Source organism: Triticum aestivum, chromosome 7A (assembly GCF_018294505.1).
Source record: "Triticum aestivum cultivar Chinese Spring chromosome 7A, IWGSC CS RefSeq v2.1, whole genome shotgun sequence".
In the NCBI taxonomy this organism is placed as follows: Eukaryota; Viridiplantae; Streptophyta; class Magnoliopsida; order Poales; family Poaceae; genus Triticum; species Triticum aestivum.
Window position 1 is genome coordinate 73,394,802 of NC_057812.1, and position 12,275 is coordinate 73,407,076.

The window sequence follows — 12,275 nt, forward strand, 5'->3', positions numbered from 1 at the left end:
ATAAAAAATAAACCCTCAATAAGAAATTGCGCAGTTCATACCTTAATTTTAAATTGGGTAGTTCATACCTCAAATGAGAAAAGACTATGCTGCTGCCGCCAGACTTGGGCACTGGGGCACTGGGCGGAGAAGGGATCCTCCTCGACGGCTGGGCGTCGGCCGGTGACACGCGAGAGAGGCAAGCCGGCGATGTCGAGGGTGTTCGGCGTCACGACTCGGGAGTCGAGACAAGGCGGGTGGTTGCCTGGTCCTGCTCGATGTAGTCCTTGCCTCGATCTGGACAAGGGCGTGCTGTGTTTGCGCTCGGGCCAACAGGTAAGTGTTATTGGTCCATTTTTTCCCTCTGGCCAAGTAACAAATCCATAGATATATAGGCTAATCCAAATTCTTAGGGTGGGCCGTGGCCCACCCTGTAGCTCTGCCCCTGCATGTAGGAATGATGTCCTCCCTGCCCTATCCTTGTTTCATTGGTGTGTTTAGCACGTGTGGTGGTGTGTCTCCAATGGGTCTTTTGGAATCCGGTCGGTCTTGGTCTTCGGTGAATCTGTCCGGATAGGACCGACACTCGTGGTTGCCACCGTGTTTTGATCTACATCAACGATTTCCCGGTGGGTTTAAACAAGTTTGCTCCGCTGATACGGAGGCCCGGTGGCAGCAACAAACTTTGCTCGCATCGCACTGCTGGTGGATATAGGAGGAAGATGATTTTGATAACCCTAAGGATGTGGATGTAATTTAGTTTTTTAAGGGTGTATTTGTAAGGATTTGTAATACTTCATATATGACCCTATGCCTTTCTGCCAAAAAATATATTCATCACATATAAAAGATAAGAATTGTAGTGTCTACTTTTATAGAGCTTAGAAAAATATTAAAACTTTCATGAAGACTAAAATTTAATTAATTCTTAGTCCACCGAGAATTAGAAAACTACTTATTCTTTCCCTACTTAGTTTACCACACGGTGGCAGTTGGAAGTTGCACTTTAGAACTTGCGTAGAGCGAGAGACTAGGGTTTGGAAGGCAATTAAGCTGATGTTTTATCGACTAAAGTTTATACTCACTAGGGTTCCTTCTAAGAGCTTTCCTAGTTGTCTGTCCACCCTCACCTCCGGGTGCATTTCAGCGCCAGTGAGGTGGGGGAACCCTAGTCTGGGTGGCTATATAGTCTTAGGGCAGCGTAGCTAGGTATATGGATGGCGGTAGTGAGGTGATGGTGCCATCGGCAATGAGGAATAAAATATCCCTGTCTACCCTCATTCTGCTAATGTTATTTGGCATCAATGGAGGGCGTGTGGAGCTTCAGTCGAGGTCATATTTTGGGCTTTCTTTTTATGTCTAGGTGGTCTTTAACAACATTGTTCAATGGAGCGGACAACACTACAAGAAATATGTCAACTAGTGACCTTCTGTCAGTGACCCTGGAAGAATTGGTCATAGATCTATGACCATTTGAGATCAATTGGTCAAAAGCTGTTCAGGGGGCTCCAAACCCTAAACTATAACGACCATTTTGGTCAGAAAGGTCGTAATTTCCTTACACGAAATGGTCATAAAGCAGATAGCACTGGTCCGCTGCCTTATTTCTAGCTGATCATGACCAATATTTATGGTCATAACCTTGTAAATTATGGTGGGTTGCTATGACTAGGCGCCACCTCATCAGTTTTGCCTATGTGTCATGTCCATGTGGCAGTTTTTGCCCTAGGTTGTGAAACAACCTATATTTTTGTCATTCCCAAAATTTCCAAAAAAATCTCATAAATTCTTTGGGTCATATCTTCGTCAAATATGTAAAAAAACCTTCCTTTTCTAGTTCAAAAATAATTCAAAAATATTCATTTTCCTATTTTGTTCACAACAACACTTTATGAAGGAAGTGCTATTTATATATTCTTGATTGCTCTTGAAATCTTTGGGTACTTTTTCCTATCCAAATCATTGCCTCATGACAAAATTTAGCTCCATTTTCCTAGCAAATCTTCCTCGGCAAATTTCCAAAGTTTTTGTCCACCTAGAAGCATTGTGAAGGAAGTACCTTTTTTATATATCCCAATGACATGAAATTTATATAATTCCTTCATATGCCCAAATTATCACCCTCCTCTAAATTTCAGCTCATTTAAATCAGCTATGTGAGCCCAGGTTCAATTTATATTTTATAGCCAGATTGGCATGTTGCAAAGCAAGTGTTATCTAGACCCCTCCTATTACCCTCAAACTTTTTGGGCATTCTTCCATACCCAAATAATCGCCACATGATAATATTCAGCTCCATTTTCCTGGTAAATCTTTCTCAGGAAATTTCCAAAGTTTCTACCTCGAGAGAAGCTTTGTGAAGTAAGTACTAGCTAGGCTTACCCAAATGATTTGGAAATTTACAAGAGCATGACCATACCTATGTAACTTACCTACACCAAATTTGAGCTCATTTCATTCATCCAATTTCTCTCGCTAATTTTCCCAAGTTTCTGTCCAGAGAAGAGCATTGTGAAGGAAGTACCACTTTGGCACGTCCAAATGGTATCAATTTTCTACAGTGCTTTCCTATGCCCAAATAACCATCCTCCACCAAATTTCAGCTCAATCCATTCATTATTTTGAGCCCAGCTTCAATATTTATATTTTTTCCAGTGTGGTACTTTGCAAAGAAAGTACCACCTAGGATCCTCCTTTTGAGCTGAAAATTTGTGAATACATTACTCTTAGTATATGATTATCCTCAGCCAAAACTCACGCCCATTGGCCATGTGCATTTCCCGTACCGCTAATCAAACACTTGGCTACTAATTCATCTTTGAGCATAGGTCGGTCTCCTCGTGAGATTCTTCTGTTGTAATTTTCTTCCTAGCACCTATCTGGGGAGTGCCCAACCCACTAGACATGCCTAGGCCTCCCAGAATACATGTCAACACCAAGGTCACGCGGTGACCACGCAGCGGGCATGCGAGTTTACGCGCTTTGGAGTTGGGGCCCTGGGCCACCATCCAAAACTTATGTATCGCCACCTAACCATGTATTTATGCTTACATACATATTTATGTAATTAGAAATGATTTTTGGGAAAAATAAAGAGCAAACAATAAGGTAGCTGCAGTTCAAATTTGACTCGCTTCCTCCCGAATCAGCGGAAAATTGTATTTTTCACCAGAGGTGGATCAAAACTTTTGAAACCCAACCATTTTGTCAATTGTGCATTAAATATGGCCTAGTATTTTATAAAATTGACTAGGTCCACTTTTGCAACAAATATATGGTAGGTCATTCACAAAAAAACTCATTTCAGGCACTCAAAAAATGGAAAATAATTTTTTCGTGCAAAGAAAATTATAACTTCCTTAGGCAACATTGTTTGTCATTCCAATATGCACCCTTGTGCATAATATGAGATCATTTGAATAAACTATGCCATGAATGTGACCGTAAGATTGATCATTTGGCTTGAAAGCCATGAATCTTCACGCATGATAGCTCATTTCTGAGAACACTTTTTTAAAATAATCTTTGTATTACAAGTTATTATTTTTCCTGGTAACTTGGTCACATATAATGACACAATGCGAAGGTTTTTCAATTTTTTCATTTTTTTGAATTTTTATGCCCGTTTCAAAATGTGGTCAAAACGGCGGGCTTGACCATTCCTAGCTAGTGGTTAAATCTTGGAAAACTTTTGATGTTTCTCTGATTAAATAGATAATTATATACCTAGAAATAATTTTTGGAAAAAATAAAGAGCAAACTATGAGGCAACTGTAGTTCAAATTTGACCCGCTTCCTACTGAATCGGCAGAAATTTATCTTTTTCACAAGAGGTGGATAAAAACTTTTGACACCCAACCATTTGGTCAATTGTGCATTAAATATGCCCTGATATTTTAGAAAATTAATTTGGTACAATTTTGCAAGAAATATTTGGTAGGTCCTTCACAAAAAAACTCATTTTGGGCACTCAAAAATGGAAAATGATTTTTTCATGCAAAGAAAATGATAACTTCCTTAGGCAACATTGTTTGTCATTCTAAGATGCACCCTTGTGCACAATATGAGATTATTTAAACAAACTATGCCATGAATGTGGCCATAAGATTGATCATTTGGCTTGAAAACCATGAATCTTCACGCACGATAGCTCATTTCTGAGAACACTTTTTAAAAATAATTTTCGTATTACAAGTTTATTATTTTTCCTAGTAATTTGGTCACATATAATGACACAATGCGAAGTTTTTCCAATTTTTTTTTAATTTTTTATGCGCGTTTCAAAATGCAGTAAAAACGGCGGGCTTGACCGTTCCTAGCTAATGGTTGAATCTTGGAAAAATTTTGATATTTCTCTGATTAAATAGATACCTATGTACCTAGAAATATTTTTTTTAAAAACTAAAGAGAAAACTATGAGACAGCTATAGTTCAAATTTGACCCGCTTCCTCCTGAATCAGCAGAAATTTGTCTTTTTAATGAGAGGTGGATCAAAACTTTTGACACCCAACCATTTGGTCAATTGTGCATTAAACATGGCCTAGTATTTTATAAATTGATTTGGTCCAATTTTGTAACAATTATTTGGTAGGTCCTTCACAAAAAACTCATTTTGGACACTCAAAAAATGATTAAAAAAGTACAAAGATCAGAAATGCATACAAATTAGTGCTCATCCATAAAATGTGGTCTAACTTGAGTGAAAATTGATGTGATACCCTTTTGCAAAATATTTTTGATAGCTGCTTCACAAAATAGCTCTATCTCTAGTACTTGGAAATTATTTTAAATCACAGATTCTCGGACCAATCGGAACACTTCTCACGGATCACCCCACTCTATCTGATCTGAACCATTCACACCAAGCGGATCCAACGTCTCTCACTCACCTCTCAGCAGGCCAACCCAAACCCTAGCAGCCCGCGGTTGCATCTCTCACCCTTCTCCCCGAGAACACACCCGTCGCCCCCTCTCCCAGATCCAGATCGACGACGGCGTCCCTTCGTCGCCGCCCCCTCCTTCCCCATCCAAATCTCCTGCTCCCCACCCCGCCGGCGCTCTCACCCACCCATCGGCGGCCTCGCTCCCAAAATCTGCTCTCTTCACCGCCGTCGACGCCCCACCACCATCCCCCTCCCCTCACCCACCCCCACCTTCTCTCCCTCACCCGCTCTCATCCACCGCGGCCATGGTTTTGGCTTCTCTCCGGGCGGATTCCTCTGCGCCGACGAGGAGCCGAGATCCGCCCTCCCCTGACGACCATGCCGGTGGCGCAGGACCCCGCGGGCGCGGGCGCGGGCGCGACACTGCCTCCTCCCGCTAGAACCGCCGCCGCCACATGAAGTCCTCCTCCGCCAAGGCCAACGCCAATGTCGCGGCGGCCCCCGCGGTACCCGCCCCGGTCCCAGCGCCGCCCACGCCGATGCAACGCCTCTTCGACACCAGCCGCGAAGTCTTCGCCGCCTCCGCCCCCGGCATCGTCCCGCCGCCCGATGTCGTCGTCCGCCTCGCCGCAATCCTCAGTAAGCATCCCCTCCCCTCCCCGCCCCCCTCCCCGTACCCAATTGCGCGTGTGTTTCCCGTCTGATTGCGGTCGGTAGAGTCCTAGGTGGTTGGTTGCTGTCCATAGTTCGATTTGTGTCCCAGGTAAATTCGTTTGGGATGGATCGCATGGCATGGGCGCCCATCAATCCATGTTTCCCGTGCTTATGATTTAGGAGGATGCCCTTTGGCTGTCACTCATGCTTTCACTCATTAATTTATTTGTGCAAGTTCAGTACACATTGTCGTACTACTACTAGTGCTTGTCTGTTCAGCTGTCAAGTTTTCTCTTCCCCACCGTGGAGTACTTACTAGTGGAAGGGAATGATGCTGCATTAGCATACACTTAGAATCTGTACATACAGATTACACAATAATTTTAAACAAATTTGATCCTTTAATCTGCTCTCTAGAACTTAAAAATTCATTTGGTGCCTAATTGGTAGGCTTCCTCTGTTTCCTTGCTGCAGGTATTTACCAGGGTGGTGCGTGGAAGGTCAGGGTTGAACTTACAGAAGCTTACCCTTACAAATCGATATATCAGAACTAGTTTACTAGTCTTGACTTTGAGGATTTTTACTAACTGAAGCATCACATTTTTGCTGTTGTCCTGCTGTTGCTGCAGACCTTGTGAATATCTTTGAGGTGTTCCTGCCTCAGCTTCTCCTGTACCCTAACCTCTCGGACCTGTGACTCCTACATGCTCCTTTTCTGGCATGCCACGAGGTCCAGGCCCCTGGTATTTCTTTTTTGCCATGCACGCGCCGACATGTCTGCCTGCATGCCCGTGCCATGCCACGCCATTGCTGCAGCACCACTGCTCTATTCTACCAACATTAATAATAAGTGTGTCTAAGTGTGTCCTGTTGAACCTGACAGTAGCTACCACTGCCAGTGCACCTGTGCTTGCCATTTTGTGTGTTACTCATTTGTCCCATAAGTTTGCATTACTCTGCATAGAGCTTGCTTCAAAACATTGCATTGTCCAAGTGAGTTTGGGGTTTACAGTATTCATATTGTCTGATGTTGAGTTTGTGTCACTTTGCATGCCCATACTATTAGCTTTCGTTCATCATTGCTGGTGCTGGTAATCACTAGTGTCCGAGTAAGTGTGGAGTTCACAGTATTAATATCGTGTGATGATGAGTTTGTGTCACTCTGCATGCATGCCGAGTTCTCCATAAGCATTGCTTTGCTACTCTGCTTCCGTTCCTCGCTGCTGCTGCTGGTAATCACTCTGGCAGTACAAGCCTTTTAGGTGATACATCGTCAACAAAACATGCTAAGCTTGCCTATTCGATACACATGCCTAGGCACAATCGTTAGGACCGGGCTCCGCGCGGCAAGGCGCGCTGCAAGTCTAGTACAACATGAGGTCTAGTACAACATGACAGTCATGAAGTTGCATTATTTAGCCACTGGTAGGGTAGGATATACCCAAATGTGGTCAGTATAGGAACCAGGGTCCCCTAATTGCTAGCAAAACTTGTGTAATGAGCTCTTGTTACCTTCTACTAATGTTTAGCCTTGTTTTTTTAGTACTTCTGTGTTGGTATCCAGAAATAAAATTCATATGTTTATATATATATATGTTCTTTTAGATAAGTATGTCAATACATAACTAGTAATGTAAATGGTGTGACGCAGTTCTAAATAAAAATGCAAATAGTTTGTGAATGTCAATCTCATGTGAGTCAGTCAATGAACTTACTATATTAGTCTCTTAGACCAATACATGCTTTTCTATAACTTTAGATATTTTCCAGAATAGTTTGCTTGGTCCTTCGTATCTAAAGTTTGCATGTACTGTAGAAGCTCTACTTTATGCTAATACTTGCTTGTGTAACATTTTTCATGGCATACTTCTAAATGGACAAGTATATGCGACGTCCAGCGTCAACGATGATGCGGACCATATGTTCAACTGCAGTCCCATCCATTGCATCGACACCAAGGTATGTACTCTGTCTTGCTGAACAGATATGGGCCTGATGCTTGATGTCCTTATGCCTGATGCATGTATCATGTGACATACACATAATTAACTTTGACATAGTTGCTCTGTTATAGCAGATGGCAAGATGAATAGCTAGTATCTGTTTAATTCAATCATGCACCTGGTAGTTTAATAGGTACTATTGCTTGAATATGAATGTTATTCCATATACTCAAATGGAACTTCGATCTGCTGTAACTTTGAATGATGGTTTTTAAACCTTGTCGTGTGTGTGAAACATTCCATGCTCGTTTGCTGCTAAGTTTGTCATATGTGCCAATTCAATTCCCAATTTTGATGAATAGCCATATTATGGATAAGTAGAATGATATGGTTAATAATAATAATAATAAGTAGAATGATAATATACTGGTGTATCTTTACTTTTTATTTTAAAAGTACTCTGTATTCTATCAGTGACATACCTTTTGTTCTCTTTTGAATGCTCAGATGTTTTGCATCAGCCTGTCATTGCTAAGGGAGAAGCAGGACTTGGAGAAGAAATCTTTCCATTAAGTAGATTACATGTTTGGTTGCTGTGAAGTACCAGATAGGCTAGTTCTATTTTTTTTTCACGATCCTGGAGTATTTCAGCAGCGCCATGCAAATGCAGTAGCGTTAGGTTTCTGATTCACCTTTTGTAAAAACTTAGTCAGCCCGCATTTAGACATTAGTAGCTCAGCCAGCCAGCCTCAAATAGTATTGCTGGACTGAATGGTTGTAATATAATAACATTGCACGTTGCCCAAGATAGCTTGTGGTGTGATGTGTTGTAATGTCAATGGCATAATAATATTTTTGGATTGGATCAATTTTTTCGGAACTGGGCTAGGCCCAAGTTATATTGGACAATTATTTTCGAGGGAAAAACATGAGAGGCCCAGCAAAGAAATGGCCCAGAAAAATACATGATCAAAAAGAAAATCTGCTGTTAAAAGGGCCACACAAAGAAATCAATAAGGCTGAATTGTTGGGCCAGACCCATGTAGCTAATAAAAGCACAGGAAAAAAATATATTAAAAAGGCTGAATTGTTGGGCTCGGCCCATGTAAAACACCTAATCGAACCATGCTGAATCTTGTCAGTGACCTTTTTAATTGGTCACAATTTTGCCATGTCAGATTGCCACGTCGGATCCGACGTGGCCTGGGCAGACAGACAGTGACCAAAACAAAAGATCATGGGTTCAACGACCTTTTATTTTGGTCGTAAACGTCTACGACCTTCTCACAGAGAAGGTCGTTAATTTCAGTTTACGACCGTTGGCTTTTGACCTTTTATTTTTGGTCACAAAAAGATCACAAATAAAAAACTATGACCTTTCAGCGGCCAATAGTGAGGGTCACAAGTTTACATATTTTTTGTAGTGAATGGTGGCTCCTGCTTTGATCTTCTGGCTTCCTCTCTTTTCAACGATGCACAAAAGGTTTGGCTTCGTCGAGAACCTAGTGATGTAAGGCATTCACAATTCTGTCTAGTCGGATCTGTGATGATTTTTTAGCCTCCTCACCTTTTTCTCCTTGATGGCGATTTGATCCTGAGGTCATTGTCAACGTTACCCGGGCTCCGAGTGTGTCTCAATGATGTAGAGGCGACATCGAGTTTTGCTCACGGTGCACCACCAATGAGTGTAAGAAGAAGACAACACCGATAAACATAAGAACATATGTGCTATTTTCTTATTTTGTAAGGAAGTCTTGTAATGATCCAACAATTTTAATATATGGGCTTGGCCCTCTTCAAAAGCCAAAATTGAAGTACTCGCATTTTGATTTGCTTTGATGGCTTCGTTCAACTATGCAGCAAGCTGCGTGTATTAATCAATGACATCACCAAGTTAGGGCCGCAATTTCTTGATGTTCTTGTTGTTCCATAAATAAAATCAGGAGCGACCTCCATACATACAGAAATAAATCGTTTTTTGACAGGTGCAAGGAAATTTTGATGGTACTTCGGCTATGTATCGCTTTATGCGAGACAATAGCTCGGCTCCCCTGTAGGGAGCGTTCCCACTGGCCATGTGGTTTCGTCACGCTAATGTCACGTCTATTTTCTTTTATCTTTCTTTAGTTTTTTTTTATATTAAAAAATATATTAAAAAATACCTGTATTACAGAGAAATAATTTAATTAGTTTCATTTAAGTGCTCATCGCATAATTAAAAACATACACGCACTATTAAAAAAGCTTGCTTTACTTTAGAAAAAGTTTGTAAAATAAAAACAATACATTTGGCAACTAAACAAATTCACGCGTTTGAAAAATATATGTGACATTTTCTCAAAAGGTTACACAGTGTAAATAATATTCGTTTAACTGAAAACACATTCCTTACCATTGAAAATGTATTTTTCATTTAACAAATGTTCACAAATTTCAAAAATATGTTTGTGACAACAACACATCAACACATATTTGTGACTTTTAAGGAAAATGTTTATACAATGTAAAACAATGTTCACATAGTTTATACTAATGGTTCGTGTCTTTTGAAAAAATGTTTCAGTGTGTATTTGAAATATTTGAACACATATTTGAAAAAATATTAGCAATGTGTTTTAATAAATGTTGAATGTATAAAAAAATGTTTTAGATATATACGAAAAGCATACAATATGTATGACAAAAAGTAGAAATCAAAACATATATTTAGAAAATATTAAGCATGTATTTGAAACATGTTTAACATGAAAAATAAGTAAAAATATGTACGTAAAAATGTATAATATGTATGAAAATTAGACACGTGTTGAAAATAATTAGATATGGAAAGCTGAAGAAAAAAAAGAGAGAAACCGATGCAAAAAAGCGTTACAAAACAGGGAGAGAAACTTCCGAGCAGCTATAGTATTGGGCTGTCCCAGTGGCGCGGCGCTGTGGGCAGGACCAATTACGACTCGCAGCAGGCGAGAAATAGCATTTTCGTAGTAACAAGGCCTATGATATGGTTATAAGACCTTTGGGCAAATTCTCAGAACGGGCCTGTTTGGGCCATGAACATCGATGCAGGCCGACACGGCAACCGGCAACAGGCAAGATCGCTGTATTGTACAGCCACCGGGACTCGCGGAGCAAGAGAGAAACAAGTCTGGCCACGACACACCGGTATATAAAGCATACGCCCAGAACGCGGCGGCGCGCTCTGCCCGGTGCACCCCAAGTCCACAAACCTCCACCCCGCGCATCCTCTCGCCTAGCTCGCGCTCCGCCTCGGATCGACTACTAGATGGGGAAGCGGAAGTCGACGCGCGGGAAGACGGCGCCGCGGAAGAAGGCGGAGAAGCTGGACACGTCCTTCTGCTGCCCCTTCTGCAACCACCCCAACAGCATCGACTGCAAGATCGACCTCAAGCACTTGGTCGCCGAGGCCTCGTGCAACACGTGCAGCGAGAGCTACTCCACCACGGCGCACGCCCTCACCGAGCCCGTCGACGTCTACGCCGAGTGGATCGACGAGTGTGAGAAGGCCAACGCCGACCGCGACCGGGATGAGGACAACGACGTCGTCCGGGATGAGGTGGACGACGAGGAGGAGTACGCATGATCGGTACACCGTGTGATTGTGTCCAAGTACACAAGTATAGTACTACGAAAGTACGGCGGCACGTTTTTTCTTTCTTTCTTTGCGTAGCGTTGTGATTGGATATTTGGATGCCTCGATTCTTCCGTGTAGATATTACTAGCATATATGAAGGTGCGTGGACTGAACTAGTAATTGAAGCGCCAAATACCTGAATGGAGTAAGAATCAGTATACACGTACTGTAGTAAACAGCAGATAAATTTTTTTGAAACGGAGGCAAAAGATTTGCCTCATATATTAAATAAGGAAGAGAGAGAGAGTTTGTTACAACACAAACCCAAGTTACGGCATGACAATTATTCTCGCAATAAAAATGACCCTAGTTTCTTTGCCCCTGCTTGGATCCAAAGGTTTGCCTCGTCTTCAATGATGCCGAGCAAGATTTGCGAAGGTGCGCTCTTTTGCCTGAACACTCTTGCGTTGCGCTCATTCCAGATGACCCATGGCACTAGCATGGTAATCGATGCCTTTGCTTTTCTGTCGGTGGTGCCCATGGTGCATGTGCTCGCCCACCAGGCATGAACGGAGTCAAACAGGTGCCATGTGGACGTGTCCATGTCGTGGATGCGAAATTTTGGAATAGCCATGTTCCAAAGCCTGAGAGTGAAGCGGCATCTGAAGAAAAGATGAGGGCCGCATTCCTCCACACGTTGGCACAAGGGGCAGGGGCCACAGTTAGGCCATCCGCGCTTCTCCAATCTGTCAGCAGTCCAGATCCTATCCTGAAGCGCGAGCCAAGCAAAGAACTTGACTTTTGGTGGGGCCCAAGCCGTCCAGACCATTTGGTCCATGGGGGAGAGGACCATGCCCAAAAATTGTGCCCTGTAAGCGGAGGCCGCGGAGTAGTGCCCATATTCCGTGTGCTTCCATAGGATGCCATCCTCAGTCAGCTCATCCAGGTGCACCTCGTGCAGTAGCATCCAAAGGGTGAAGAATTGGGCAACAGGCTCGATGGAGACCGATGCGGGCAGTCTGATTTTGAGGATCCACGCATTGTCCTTGAGGGCCTCCCGTACCTTCCAGTGCTTCTGGGAGGAAGTCCCGTAAATGAGCGGAGCAATGTCTTTGGGCTTGCGACCAAGGAGCCAAGGGGAGTCCCAAAAAGGAGTCTTCGCACTGTTCCCAACCGTGATGGTGGTACAGGCATAGAAAAAGTTGAGGTCCTCCTCATCGCAC

At 42.6% G+C, this 12,275-nt stretch overlaps 1 protein-coding gene across 1 annotated transcript; it reads left to right on the forward strand.

Moving 5' to 3' along the window:
• Window positions 1–10,626: 10,626 nt before the first annotated feature.
• LOC123154321 (transcription elongation factor 1 homolog) lies at window positions 10,627–11,288 on the forward strand. The gene has a single exon (XM_044573079.1). The coding sequence runs from the start codon at window positions 10,744–10,746 to the stop codon at window positions 11,059–11,061; it is 318 nt and encodes a 105-aa protein (XP_044429014.1). The 5' UTR covers window positions 10,627–10,743; the 3' UTR covers window positions 11,062–11,288.
• Window positions 11,289–12,275: the final 987 nt, after the last annotated feature.